Source organism: Musa acuminata, chromosome BXJ1-8 (assembly GCF_036884655.1).
Source record: "Musa acuminata AAA Group cultivar baxijiao chromosome BXJ1-8, Cavendish_Baxijiao_AAA, whole genome shotgun sequence".
NCBI classification, from domain to species: Eukaryota; Viridiplantae; Streptophyta; class Magnoliopsida; order Zingiberales; family Musaceae; genus Musa; species Musa acuminata.
Genome location: NC_088334.1, coordinates 13,727,260 through 13,742,500, shown reverse-complemented (window position 1 = coordinate 13,742,500; position 15,241 = coordinate 13,727,260). Strand labels below are relative to the sequence as shown.

Genomic DNA, 15,241 nt, shown 5'->3' with positions numbered 1-15,241 from the left:
CGAAAAAAGCCTCGTCAGGTCTACCAGAGCTTTGAAAGAGCAATGGGACAAAGGGAATTTTCCACGCTGACATTTTCGAGTATATATATAGTAGGGTGCTTAAGACCTACAGATTCCAGTCTAACCTGTGCTTTTCCAATTCCAAACCCCATTTTCCACCTTGCTTTTATCGACCACCCACGCATGGGTTTTGCTTTTAATTTCTCCTCTACGCGAAGGAGGAACTCTCGGTGTTCCGACAAGCTGAGGAGGGAGAGCTCCGTAGGTCGAAGCGGCATATTCTTCGGTGAACACATGCAGTACTTACTGTGATTTGATCAAAGTGCTTCGAGTAGATAATGTGCGATGATGGACGGAAGCCAACCTAACGATGGTCCATGCGGGAGCCACCAGTTGTTTTGAGAGAGAGAGAGAGGTGGGTCCCACTCCGCATCGACCCATAACTCAAGGTTAATTAACTGGCAACGCCTAAACCCTGGGTTCTGGCATTAAACAAACCCCCAAATGGCATCGCCACCCAACGCTGCGGTGTTACATCCGATATCACCACCGCGGAGCATCTCTCTCTCTCTCCCTCTCTCTCTCTCTTTCCTTTTATTTTATGCACCAGCTTCTTCAACTCCTCTCTCGCCATCCATCGTCTCCCTACCTGGATAGCCCCTCCCTTTCTTTCTCTGCAAACCATCGAGCCTCGTTCTTTCCATATGTACGTGGCTGTCTCCTGCAGCTAGCCCTCTTGGTTCTTCCCTTGGGCTGCCCTTGTCTTTGCTTTCTTCTTTTCTCCCTCGATCGTTTCTGCTTGAACACTTAAAAAAAACAAAAAACCCTCCCCTTTTAATATAAATATATAAAATATATATGTGTATATATGATTTTCAGAGGCTTTCCTCACTCTCTCCAATTTTTTTTCTTCTTTTTTTAAGCTGACAAAACAGTGCTGCTTATTTTTTTTCTTCTTCCTCCTCCTCCTCTCATCTTATTGTTTTTGTTGGATGAGGTTATGGCTGGTCTGGATCTAGGCACCGCTTCAAGGTACGCCCACCATCTCTCCCACCGTCCCGGCCTTCACCTTCGGCACCACCACGACCCCGAGTCCGACGACCAGAACGATGGCGGTGACAGCAGTAACAACGGGCACAGCCAATTCCGCAGCTCTGACCGCGAGGGCTCGGCGACGGACCAACAGGGACTCGAGCCGGTTGCGGCAGGCTCCGGGCCCGGGGACGTCGTGGCCCGGCGACCCCGGGGAAGGCCACAGGGCTCCAAGAACAAGCCCAAGCCCCCGGTGATCATCACCCAGGAGAGCGCCAACACCCTCCGGGCACACATCCTTGAGGTCGGGGCTGGGTGTGATATCGTCGAGTGCATCGCGACGTACGCTCGCCGCCGGCTGCGCGGGATCTGCGTCCTCAGTGGCAGCGGCACCGTCTCCAACGTCACCGTCCGCCAGCCGTCGACGGCCGGCTCCGTCGTCACTCTCCATGGCCACTTCGAGATCTTGTCGCTGTCGGGGTCCTTCCTCCCGCCGCCCGCTCCCCCTGGAGCTACTAGCCTCACCATCTTCCTCGCAGGAGGCCAGGGGCAGGTCGTCGGTGGGAACGTCGTCGGTACGCTCTTCGCAGCAGGGCCAGTGATCGTGATCGCTGCCTCATTCACCAACGTCGCCTACGAGCGGCTGCCGCTCGAGGAGGAGGAACCACCGCAGATGCAGATGCAGCCGCCAGACGCGCAAGGGTCGGGAGGAGACGGCGGGAGCGGGACCAGCGGTGCAGGCGGCAACACGTTCTCGGACCCGTCCGGACTCCCCTTCTATAGCTTGCCGCTTAACATGGCCAATAGCCAGCTTCCGGTGGACGCGCACGGGTGGCCGGCGGGCGCGCCTGGTCGGTCCCTGTTCTGATACGAATGCTGCAATCGCAATCGAAACGACTGCCAAAAGAGATTTATAATTCCACGGGGAGATGGATGGCCGAATCATGGATGACTCGATGCTGCGGCGGGCATGCAGCAGCAGCAGAAAAGGTTAGCATGCAAATCCAAAAATTTCAGTGTACAATTACTTTTATTTTTCTTTTATTTTTCGTGTCTCGCTTTCTTAGATTTTCCATGTCGTCTTATCTCCTTCTCATTTTCTTTGCCTCATTTCCTTCAGATGTTGTTGTTGTTGTTGTTGTTGTTCATGGAAACTCTCTTTTCGTAAGCGGTATTGGGTTTGAGACCACGGCACGGCCTTATACAACACTTTTGCTCTTTGTTCTATCATCAGCAACTCCATCGCTTCATTTCTAAACATAGATAGCCCTCGAAACATGTACTTGTTTCATATTTGGCTCTCCTACCTGAAGGGGAAAAAAGAGAGGAGAGAAACCGAACAACTGATCGAGTCCTATGACAACGAGGAGACATGAAGAAAGTAGAACAACAAGCTCCTCCTCACCTTCTTCGATCAGAACATCTACGAGGTTGGTCCCGATAAAATCTTTGCACATTCGGAGTCCGTCGATCGAGTTCACGCCACGTTTGGCTTCACATTTACGATCGGTTCCTTTTGTCTTCCTGCACCGAATTAAGAAATCAGAAAGAACACTGGTAGTGCCTAATCTCATGGCCAAGTTTTCTTTCACCAACTTGCTGCTAATGCCCATGATGTTATATTTACGATCGGTTGCTAAAACTCTATTATATCCGGAAAATTCTCAGAGAGGAGATCGTACTTACTCTTGATATTGTTCCTTGCTCCGAGCTTTTTCTTGCTGTACCTATATAATTATGTGTTTTTACAGTCTTAATCTGATCTGTCGTGTGAATCTGCAATGAGAGATGTCGTTATGTTAGGTATCCATAATTCATATGAAGCAATAATTCCATTTTATATGAACTACCAATCCTCCTCAAGCAAGAAAAAGCCCTAAAGACATCTCCAACATGACTCGGAACCAAACCCGATACGATGACGATTGAAATAAGGCTGCTTTTTTCATTAGCATTTAATCTGATTTATAGCTGGGGGTGTTGAGCTCGGTGTCGATCACATGCTCTACTTTGTCCTCCATCGCTAGTTAATTCCATTAAAAATCAATCAAGCAAAATGTCGTGCAGTTGTATTGTGTGATTTTCTATGTCGCACTTCCCTGCACTGTCTCGGCATTTTGTCGACGTCCGATGGCATCGTTTTGTTTTCTTCTACGATGGAGGTCGAAGTCGCATCACGAGTGATAGCTGGATGGCACTGTTGATGCAAGTTTTAGTGTTCGTCACTGCTTTGCGAGCTCTAATCATCCACCGGGTTGAAGCGCTTCCATCATCTCACGTTCTTGTTTCGCTAACTCGGAAGATGCATCTTTACAAGGAGTCCACCTTCGTCTCGGACTCGAGAGGTCTCTTCGATGCTATCTTTGATCGCCCTTACCTGTTCTTCTTTCGAGTTCATAAGACTTGAGGGTTCGAGTTTGCTCCTGAAACCTCTTACCGACTTTTCTTTCTCCCGAGTGCCGATCTCCAGAAATGATTTCATATGTCTCGTCGTCTATCGCGATCGGGCGATTCCAAATGAAAACCTTTTATCTCTAACATCATATGTTTCGACACAAATATACAAACAAACAAACTAGATGAACACCAATCGTAGCAGCATGCAGTGTAGCCTTCATGACGATCAAAAAGAGTTAATATTGCTTCCGGTAGAGCGGCTCATAACTTTCCGTGCTACCGAAAGGATACACTGATGGGATATAAAAATAAAATAAATTTTTATATACGATAAATATTAACAGAGCAGTTAAATTAAATGAAATCATAATCAAATAAAATATCAATATTTAGATGAAAAATCTTTTCAAGGATAAAAAGTACAGGACAAATCAGACATAATCCACTATAAGAATAATGAAAATATGAATGTCATAATCTTTTGTCAAAAACAAGGATTTCCTTCCCTTCTCTTGTTTTTCTGTCCTTCCCTCCTCTTTTTTGAATCACATTGTTGCTGTAGTTTTTTTTACCCCTTCTACTATAGTTTTCTGCTTCAATCTCATAGCCACCACACCCCCCTTATTTGATCTAGGGTTTTCGTTGAAAGGGAGATAGGCTATGGGCTGTTAAAATCCACTATGGGCTGAATTTATAGGCTGTCAGCCCAATAACCTTCCCCTTCAACCCATAAGGGAGGCTATCTCATGAATCCTCAATGTGAAGTTATGCTGATCAGTTGTCGACATATCTCCGGCCTTTCTTTTGGTATGGTCTTTGTCAATGTGTTTGCTCCGTTATCATCTGTGTGAATTTTTTGAAATTGCAACTGTTTCTCTTCAAGTATATTTCGAATCCAGTGGTATCTGACATCTATATGCTTTGACTTGGAATGAAAAGTTTGGTTCTTACACAAATGGATGACACTCTAGCTGTCACAATTCACCACATAGTTTTCTTATTTCAGTCCTAATTCTTGTAAGAATTTTTCATCCATAATATTTCTTTGTAAACCTCTATAACAATAAAATATTTTGCCTCTATGGTGGAAAGAGTAATACACATTTGTAATCTGGATTATCATAACATAACTCTCCCTGTAAAAGTAAGTACATGATGTAGACTTTCTCGTATCAATATCTCTTATCATATCTGCATCTGTGTAACCTATCAACACAGGTGATCCACCTCCAAAGCTTAAACAAACCTTAAAGCTCCTTCTGAGGTATCTAAATATCCACTTTACTACTTCCTAGTACTCTTTGCTTGGATTTGCAAGAAATATACTAGTAACACCCACTGCATATGTGATGTCCGACCTCGTACATATCATTGCATATATGAAACTTCCAACTATTGAAGCATAAGGAACCTTTTACATTTTCTCCTACTCCTCATCACTTGACGAACTCTATTCTGAGCATAACTTGTGACTTACAAGAGGAGAACCAACTGTCTTTGCATTACTCATACTAAACTTTTCCAATACCTTCTCAATGTATTTCTCTTGTGACAACCAAATCTTTTTTGTTTTTTTATCACAGGAAATATACATGTCTAGTATTTGATTTGCTCGCCCTATGTCCTTCATTGTAAAATAGTCACTTAGTTCTTTCTTCAATCTATCAATTATAGATATATCTTTCCCAATGATAAACATGTCTTCAACCTAAAATAAGAGAATAATAAAATTCTCACCAAACCATTTGATGTATACACAAAAGCCGTTCTTTTGTATTCATTTTCAATCATAAATGAATCAAACTTTCTGTACCACTGTCTTAGAGCTTGCTTTAATCGATATAAGTTCTTCCTCAATTTACAAATAAAGTTCTCTTTACCTTTGACTTTTAAGCCTTCTGGTTGTTTCGTATAAATTTTTCCTTCAAATCACCCTGAAGGAAAGTTGTCTTCACATCTAACTGTTCAACCTCCAAGTCCTAGCTAGCAACAATACCAAGAGTAACACAAATAGAAGATATTTTAATAATAGGAGAAAAAATATCTTCAAAGTCAATACCTTTCTTTTAACCAAAGGCTTTCACAACCAATCTAGCTTTGTACTTTGGTTGAAAACAATATTATTGAGTCTTCAATCTAAAAACTCATTTGTTTTTCAAGACCTTCATTCTCTTTACTAGTTGCACCAAATCATAAGTATGATTTTTTTGAAAAACATCTATTTTTTTGTTTACTTTCAATTACTTCCTAGTAACTCTTTGGTTCATGTGCATCAAAAAAACATCACATACTCATCTATAGAATATCTTCTAGAAGATTCACATTATCCAGAAGATAATAATAATAATAATAATAATAATAATAATAATAATAATAATAATAATAATAATAATAATAATAATAATAATAATAATATCGTCCCCGTAACAATCAGCTCGTCGTCGTGCCACGGGTATCCATCCATTGGAATTCAGACTGTCACAGGCATTGCTACATACATGAGTTGACACGTGGGTGTTCCAAAAAGACCTCCTGATATTGATATGATATCCATCGCCCCTCGCAGCGGCGATCGACGGTTGCGATGAAACCGAAGAAAAAAAATATAGAAACGAACGGACTCTCTTCATTTTATTATTGTTTCTTTTAGGAAGAAAACAAACACCCGCAACCAAACGAAGACCATACATGGCAACAGGGGTGTGATCCCGCTCCTCTCTCTCGCCCTCGCCATCCGATTGCGGTCTGGTTGTACAGGTATCGGGTCATTTCTCCTCCTCTCTCTCGGTCTCTCTGTTCCTTTGCCTCGTGATGGTGACCGATCATCTGATTTCTTTACTTGATCGAGAAGGGGTTTCGGAGATCGTCATGGCGTCCTCCGACGACTCGACCAACGACGGGGCCGATCAGGTGACTCCTACGAACTCTTCGCGAGTCGTTGTTAATCTCTTTTGTTGTCTCATCTTGAGATCCCAAGAATCGTCTAAATGAGGCAAACGTGGAACCCTCTTGTTGGATTCTTGTATGCTCGTTGTTGTTCTCTGTGTGTTGCTGTTTGATTGCATTATCTTTCTCAAGCCGCAAGAGTCACATGAAAGGGGTTGCGGCGAAACCCCCATGTCCGATTCTTGTACCTCTCTTTGTAGCTCATCGACTCCGTTCTTTTCCTGAAATTGCGAGAGTTATCTGAGAGGATTTGGATGGAACCCCCTCTGTCGGATTCTTGTCTTTCTCTGTTACTAATTTATGATAAGGATGCCGTGTTTGGACTTTGCCAATCCAAGAAGGTGAAACTCTTATTTGGTAGTGAAAGAGTCCGAGTGGATTGCTGGTTCGTCTTATCTTAGATCTGGTTCCGCTTTCTTGAAATTTGTCAATTATGTGCGGTTCTTCCTAAGATTAGTTTGTCATTCATCGAAGTATCCTTGATCTGTGGGAATACGGTGACCGGTGAAGAGATGTATAGCAGATTTTGGAATGATTTACGATTTCTTGTTCTTTGAAAATATGGGTGGTTCGAGATTTGAATACAGGGATCGATGCAAGAGGCAATCGAGACGGTTCTGTAATTTGTCTTACCATGTACCCTCTGGAATCCAATGATGTGGGCTGAAACTTACAAAAATCCAAAAGGTGGTTTGTATAAATAAGTAAATTTCAGCCAAAAAACTAGTTCCAATATCAGTGTTTTCTGAAATCTGTGAAGCAGCATTGGTTTCCATAAAATCTGTTTGTCATGTGGTGATTGATCCTTGTTCTATGAAGGGCACTGATACCAATCAAGAGATCTGTACTAGGTATTGTGATCATAACTTCTTGTGCTTTGAATAAATAGATGGCTTTGGGCTTGAATACAAGGGACCAATACAAGAGTCTCCCAACAAAAATCCGTATTTTACCTCATTTTCTCATCTGGTGTACTGCAAACCATGTGAAAGACTTTAAGCTTAGTGCAAAGTCACATGATATCTCATTCGCTGTGTTTTTGCTTCCATTCTGAGCACCAATTATTTCCCTTGCTCGCTTGCTTCCAGTGGTGTGCTAATCAATTATGTAGTTGCATTTATGCTTGCAATTAATCTCATTGTAGCCATGCAGGTAAGTCAGTGGGATAATCATTAGTGTTGCATTTGTCATGTCATCGTCATCAGGCTTCTAGAGCTTTACACTAATGATCATCGGATGCCCTTTGAGATTAAAAGAAAAATTTTATAAGACAATTGTAAGACCAACAATGTTTTATGGATCTGAGTGTTGAACAGTGAAGAAACAACAAATACAAAAGGTTTGTGTTACTGAAATGAGAATGCTGAGATGGATGTGTTTAGGAAGCCTTCAGATGTGACAGTCAGAAGAGATAAAATAATTAATGTTAGTAGCACGAGAAGAGATAGAGGAAGACCTAAAAAAAAAAATAGAAACTATAAATAAAGATTTAAGTACTCCGAACCTAACTAAGCACATGACTTTTTACATATTTCAATGGCGGCAAAGGATTCATATTGTCGAACCCAAATAGTTGGGACTTATGACTTTATTGTTGTTGTTGCTTTCCAAGATATCCATGTCGTGCGTCAATTATACGGTCATAAAAAATCAAATCTTGCCTTTCTTTCCTTGATTAAACTTCAGGGGTTTATATGATTCTAAGTGATCTCTCTTCTTTGTGTTGATGGTAACACCTAGAGGTCGATCATTGTATTAAACTGTTTATGTTCATCTTGCAACTACGTTGAATTTAGGATTACATATAGTGAAAATTCAAAATTTGAATTTTCTTTTATGTATGCCAATTCTTCCTCAAATGTCCATGTTACTTAACAACACAAAACTTGTTGTTGTTGTTGTTGTTGTATACTTCATGATAATTGTGTTTGCGAACAATTTAGTTAAAGGAAAAAAAGAAAATCTGCAATGATGTATAAGAATTATTGATCGCAATATACTATATGTTTATGAATTGTTTTTGTAAATTGATAGTTGCTTTGAGCTGCTTCCATCATTTTTTGTTGGTGATCAACTTTACCTGCCCTTTTGTGTTTTCATATACCTCGTTTTACTATTGTTTCATATTAACTGGTTGTTTTGTGAATGCAATTTTTTTTGTCAATACATCTCTTGCTGTTTTCCAGGTTTTGACTGAAGAACGTGGGTACACAAGATTATTGACACTTAATAGGCCTCGACAATTGAATGCTCTCTCTTTTCCGATGGTATGTCATGATGATTGGCCATCTATGTAGTTTTATAATTGTATAATGCCTATCTACAGAATGAAGCATACTTTGTGTATGTTTGATAAGCATACACAAAATGGAATGCTAGCTTAAAACTTTACAGGTTTCTGTTCCATCATTCACTTATTTTGTGATTCTTTGTTTTGCTAAAAAAATGCTGTATGGTTACATTTGTTTTTTACTAGTAATCACAATTACAAGTTCTTACCAATCTTCCGAGTTAATTCTACATTGTTTTTTAGGATATGTATATGTATATGTATATGTATATGTATAATATGTATATATCTATGTGTGTGTGTATATATACATACATATATATATATACATATATATATATATATACATATATATATACATTATACATATACATATACATAAACATATATATACACATATATATGTATATATATTCTTTTTGTTTGTGTCATCACTGTATCAGGTATTTGATTAGGAAACTATAGCATAGTCATCAGATACATCTCTTTCTTTGTTACTGGTTATGACTATTGCAGTTATATACCTTTGCATACCTTACAGTGTGAGAGTATATTGTTCCTTAGAACTCATCATCTAGACAGTGTTAACTTTCTCAAATTTTGTCCATAACCTATGTTGAAATTAACTGATGATTTTCCAGATTATGCAACTCCTCAACAACTTAATTGCTTATGAGAAGGATCCTGAAGTCAAATTATTGATATTGAAGGTAACTATCAATTCATAAAACCCTAAATCCATCAGGGAATATTGATTTTGTTGCACCAGCATTTTTTTTTATTGCTATCCATGTTTCTTTAATTCCATCTGCTTCATATAGTCTATTTGATGGTAATAACTTGTTAACATGCATACCAATTTCAGTGGAAACATCCGAGGATGACTGCTAAAGCTCACTTTCATGACTAAAGTATCAATTTCAGTGCTCTTTTGAACTTCCCTGTTGTTCAACAGTTCTTATTAGATGATATGTAAACTTACTGCATGTTTTTGTTAAATGTTATCACAGTTTCACTTGAAGCGAGGATATAATGAATAGTTAATTTCTTTTAGCTGTCATTTATTTCAGTATAATGTTACATGTTCTTGTGACTCACTGTCACTCTTAAATATATTGTTGCTACTTACTGTCAGTTGGTTTATATATATCATTCTGTATATTCCTGTATGCATGTGAAAATGCTTGTCTATGTGTCTATGTGTTCGGGTGTGCATCCATGCTTGTAATGCAGGTGCTTGTTTCCCCATGCACATATACAGAGATGACCAATTAATGATTTTAGGGAAGAGGAAGGGCATTTTGTGCTGGAGGAGATGTTGCTGCAATCAGCCGTTCTGTGACAGAAGGTAAATTTAATTATCTAATTTACCTTTTCATTTTGCAACTAATCCAATTCAATTGATCAATATGGTGACAAGGGGACTTATATGTCTCTCTTTTGGCCACCAAAATGATTACTAAGTAAAATCTTGACTCTTATGTCATCTGCTTTTCTGTCAGCCATGCTCTGGACACTGCTAAAAATTTCTTTTATATTGTTTATACCTTTGGGCTCCCTCTTTGTACCATCTCAACTAATTAATAACTGTTCTATTGGACTTGATCTCAATCTAAAAGTGAAAGATATTTTGTATAAGCTAGGTGGTGGAAGTTTAGTTGATCTTAAATGGGATACTAGAAGTTAAAGATTTATTTAACAATCACTTTTTACTAAGATATTGATAGTAAAACTTTCTCTTGGTACTATTGACAACTAAATGACTTTTTGTCTTTTTATTACTGGTGTCTAAATTTTAATGAAGCTAAGGTCACAAGTAACAGGGCGAGCGTTGGTGCCCCAATAACATTATTTGTTTATGACCTAGATGACCAGAGTTTGAGTTGCGAAATTAACATCCTTGTTTACAAAGGCACGGTTCTATACATTGATCCTCCCCAGTCGTTGCATTGGCAAGAGCCTTTTACATTGGGCCACCCTTTTCTACGATCACATTCCCAGTTATGCATTCAAGTTTTGTACTTGCTTGAACCTTTTGCTATGTGCTTCTTGGTTTCAAGTTGTAGAACTAATACTATGTTTTGTTATTTCATGCTAATTAAGTACATTATTTGATGCCATGCTTCAGGTCATTGGACTTCGGGTGCACAAATTTTCTGGAATGAGTTTATCTTGAATTACATAATTGCAACCTACAGCAAACCACAGGTGACTTGGGTGGAACTTCTTAAATACCTGTGACACTTTATCATAAGCATTTGAAACTCATTATATTAGTCAAAATGGAACTTGGGAGGAAGGTTTCTATTCTCAATGGAATTGTCATGGGAGGTGGAGCTGGTCTTTCTATACATGGGAGATTTCGAGTTGCCACAGAGAAAACGGTACAACCTCTTTATCTTTGTTTTTGAATGTTTTTTACAAATCTGAATCAACTTAGCTTGTCATTATTTTTAGTGCTTATTCTTTTTCAAACTCAGTCATGATGAAGTATCGTGATAAGTCATGCTAGCATTTAAGTTTTTACTGCTTATTCTTTCCAAACTCAGTCATGATGAAGCCGTGTACATTCTATCTTAAGTGGATGGATATGGCAGCTGTTGGGTTTTTTCAGGTAATTGAGACTATTCAACCCACTCAATCCAATTACTGGTACCCTTTAATCGGGTTTGAGATGAGTTTGGGTAGAAAAGTAGGTTTCCGAGCTGGGTTTGTTTTGGTTTAGTAACCTAGATTCTTGGTTCCAAGTTCGGGTTTGGGACCCTACCTTATTGTCATTTTTAATGTAAGGTAGGAATGGTAGCAGAACATTTATAGGTGTCTAATCCCCTGCCATTTTCTCACCAAGTGGATAGCATCTCAGCATACTATGTATTGCCACATGATTAGGAAGTTCTTGGTACAAGTTAGTGGCACTAAATGAAAGCACATGAAGTGGCCTTTTAAATGTGTGTTCATTCAAAATAAGTTGCATTGTCACTTGAATTTGTGGCCTTTTAAATGTGTGTTCGTTCACAATAAATTTTATTGTCACTTGAATTTGTGGAGGATTTCTGTTATTCAGTTACCAGGGACAAAGTTGTGCTGCATATGTTTGGGACCTTTCTCATTTCCATGTTTTTGAGAATAATTAAATGTAACTCGTACTCTTTTTACTGAATTTTGTTTGCTCAATTCTGATAGCATGGCATGTTTTGTTGACCTTTTCATGTTTATTATGAGCAATCTTATATCATTGGAATGATAGCTGTCACTGTGGGATTTTCATCTCTATGGAACTCTATATGTAAGAAAGTATGATATGTGTGTGTGTGCAGAGAGAATATATCAATCTACATTATTGAGTTAAACATTAAACTGTAGCTTCAACCTCTCTTTTCTGCTGCAGGTTTTTGCAATGCCAGAAACATCACTGGGGTTGTTTCCAGATATAGGTGCTTCATACTTTCTATCAAGGCTCCCTGGATTCTTTGGTAGTACTTTTGCTAACTTAACCTTCTGTTTATTTGTAATTCCAGTGAAATCTTGCATTTGTTGTTTTGCTGTAGAGATGGATAAAGCTCCTCTTGTATCTCCTTTAGAATTCAGTTTTGTTTATAGTCTTAGTTTAATGTTATATTGCTATAAATATGAACAAGTCTCACGTATGTATGTATGTTGCTTTGGTTACATTATGTGTGTGTGTGTGTGTGTGTATATATATATATATATATATATATATATATCTCCTTTAGAATTCAGTTTTTTTTATAGTCTTAGTTTAATGTTATGTTGCTATAAATATGAACAAGTCTCACGGATGTATGTATGTTGCTTTGGTTACATTATGTGTGTGTGTGTATATATATATATTCTTTGGACATAGTCTCGTTAGTTTAGTTTATTAGTCTGTAATATATGATGGAGAACAATTTTGGATCATTTTTTTATTGCTTTTGAAGATTGTTCAAGTATTAATTTGACATTTATTTGGGGACTTCACCTATCCATGAAATTCTAGTGACTATTTTAAGTTATTTTGCCTTCTCTTAGTATTCTAAAGATCCCTATTTCTTAATTTGAATTCAATTACTGAAAACAGCAAATATTTTTGATAAAATAATATAAAAAATCCTTGCTAAAAGGAGACTTTTCTGCCTTTTTTGCCTGTTGAATTATTGGGGGAAAAAAAGAGAGATGAAGTTATCCTCGTTGTAGATCAAATACATTTTTTTCTTGTTCATGGACATGGAAACACAGCACAATGTTTCTGGCCAAATTTGGTTTCTAATATGCTAGTTTCTATGCTTATTAATGGTTTTCTTCCTTTGTAGGAGAATATGTTGGGTTGACTGGTGCAAGGTTAGATGGAGCTGAAATGCTTGCATGTGGCCTTGCAACTCACTTTGTCCCTTCTATGGTATAGTTGCCCAACAGAGAGGTCCCTTTTTGCTCCTTTTAGAGTCTTGCTTGTCAGGGCCTTATGCACTAAATCTTAAATGCCCATCTATATTACTGATGTACATGTGGTATGAATTTTATTGCCTTGCTGCTAATGTTTGGAGGGTTCACAGAAGCTTGAATGCAGATGAAGGATGCATCTGAATTGTGTTTGTTGCTTAACAGAAATTAACACTGTTGGAAGAGACACTTGCAAAGGTGGAAACTTCCGATCATTTTGCTATCTGTGCAATTATTGATCAATTCTCAAGACGCGTGCCTCTAAAAGAAAGCAGTGCTTTTAATGGGTAATTTTTTGAATTTTTAATTTGACTGTATCTTTCTCTCTCCCTCAGGATGTGTGTTCTAGTTCTTTACATGCATTTAAAATGGTAATATAGATTTACCTCTTTAGCAAAATAAATTGTTCGGCTATGGCACCATTGTGTTTCATGTGTACAAAAATGAGTACTTTTTCAGCCTTTTGCCACAGCTACCCCAGCCTCCAATTCCTTCACAGTCATTACTTCTCCCTTTAAATATCTTTTGCAGGAAACCGAAGTTATCTGTTTATTATATTTTTCATCTTTTTTATGGCAATATTGATATGAGGAAAGGTTTTGTCGCATCTTATGATCAGAAATTTATTGCATACGGCACAATTCATGTTGGAGTACAAGGAAACTTTTTAATTTTAGGCTATCAGCTGCTGCTTGATTGTTCTTGTGAGTCGTAAATGCCAATAGAAAAGTTGCTGCTTGATTGTTCCGTAGACATAATTTCCTTGGAAATGAGAATAGAAAAAGTTGTCAATAATTGTAGAAATTTGTATTACTTAATGAATCCTTCCCAGTCGTCATGTTATTGGCTTTGCCGACTCATTCTTCTGTAACTTTCATGGATGGTTGTAGCTTCGATGTGATTAACAAATGCTTCTCGAAAGAAACAGTTGAAGAAATATTGTCTGCTCTTGTAAGTTGGATTGGTCATTTGTTGTGTTCTATATGATACAATTTCAGAATTACTTTACTCCTTTTTCTATCTTTTCAGTGCCTCAATGTTCACATTGGTGGAGTGATTACTCTTATTGAGTTAATTTTAATTGATGCAGGAATTAGAAACTGTAGATGCAGCTAATGAGTGGATTGTGGTAGCTATCCGGTCACTGAAAAAGGCATCACCAATCAGTCTGAAAATTACTCTCAGAGCGGTATAAATCTCTATACTGTTTGCTCAAACGCCCCAGTCAATTGCTTTTAAAGTTGTTTAAAGAATTATTGTATTTATTTATAATGCTTGTTTTATCATTATTGACATTCCTGGTTTCATATATGTACATTAAATAACCATGAATCAGATGTTTGTAACATATGTATTTTATAGAAATAGTAGGCTAATATCATCTCTGTACAGATTGTTAGGCTCTTACTACATTTACTACATAAAGTTACAATTACATTTACAATGCGACTTTGTGGGATCCCCAGATAAGAGAAGGGCGAGTGCAGCGAGTTGGCCAATGCTTGATGAAAGATTACCGATTGTGCTGTCACATTTTGCGCAAAGAAGCCAGCAATGATTTCTTCGAGGTAAATGTGACCCCGACTTATATTAATTGCATTTTATGCCCTCTGAAACTTGGGACTCCTTCGTGAAGGGTTGCAGGGCTATATTGGTGGATAAAGACAGGAACCCAAAGGTGGAGATCTTCCCTACGTTATGATTCTTTTATTTGCTGCCACATTTTGCAACTATCAGTCGCATAATACATGTTAATTACTTGCAGTGGGATCCTTGTAGTCTGGATTTAGTGGATGTGAAGGTGGTGGATCGATATTTTTCGGAAGTCGATGATGCATGCTGGGAGGACCTGAAACTTCCTGCGAGGCATGCGTCCAAGTTGTGAAAGATCTCGCTGACCTACCAAGGCATCCACAATAAAACCCTTACCACAATATTTGGTGATTCTTTGTGAGGTCCCAAATAAAACCAAGGAGTGGTGATCATAAACTAGTATGACGATATCCAAAAAGACAAAAAGAAAAAAGGACAATGCGTGTGCGTGGTCTTTCTTTTTGTAATTTAAATTAAAGTAATAAAAAATCTAAGTATATGTAGATTTAAATCCTTCGATTTTTTTTTGAAATAATTGTCAAA

General features: G+C 38.3%; 2 protein-coding genes across 4 annotated transcripts; both read left to right on the top strand.

Annotated features, from left to right (window-relative positions):
• The first annotated feature begins 548 nt into the window (after window positions 1–548).
• On the top strand, window positions 549–2,714 carry LOC103994586 (AT-hook motif nuclear-localized protein 23). 3 transcript variants are annotated; one of them, XR_010475927.1, is made up of 3 exons: window positions 549–706; window positions 998–2,022; window positions 2,346–2,714. XR_010475927.1 is itself a non-coding variant. In XM_018830883.2 (2 exons), the coding sequence occupies exons 1-2, from the start codon at window positions 602–604 to the stop codon at window positions 1,898–1,900; spliced, it is 1,008 nt and encodes a 335-aa protein (XP_018686428.2). In that variant the 5' UTR covers window positions 549–601; the 3' UTR covers window positions 1,901–2,295. The 3 variants fall into 3 exon arrangements, 1 of the variants encoding a protein (XP_018686428.2); XR_010475928.1 differs by lacking the exon at window positions 2,346–2,714 and adding an exon at window positions 2,153–2,296; XM_018830883.2 differs by lacking the exon at window positions 2,346–2,714 and having other exon boundaries at window positions 998–2,295.
• Window positions 2,715–6,087: 3,373 nt separating this feature from the next.
• On the top strand, window positions 6,088–15,211 carry LOC135587607 (3-hydroxyisobutyryl-CoA hydrolase 1-like). The gene is made up of 15 exons (XM_065079203.1): window positions 6,088–6,186; window positions 6,281–6,339; window positions 8,562–8,642; window positions 9,307–9,375; window positions 9,950–10,013; window positions 10,794–10,873; window positions 10,966–11,049; window positions 12,054–12,138; window positions 12,979–13,064; window positions 13,271–13,392; window positions 13,996–14,056; window positions 14,196–14,294; window positions 14,572–14,673; window positions 14,742–14,783; window positions 14,871–15,211. The coding sequence occupies exons 2-15, from the start codon at window positions 6,298–6,300 to the stop codon at window positions 14,988–14,990; spliced, it is 1,137 nt and encodes a 378-aa protein (XP_064935275.1). The 5' UTR covers window positions 6,088–6,186; window positions 6,281–6,297; the 3' UTR covers window positions 14,991–15,211.
• Window positions 15,212–15,241: the final 30 nt, after the last annotated feature.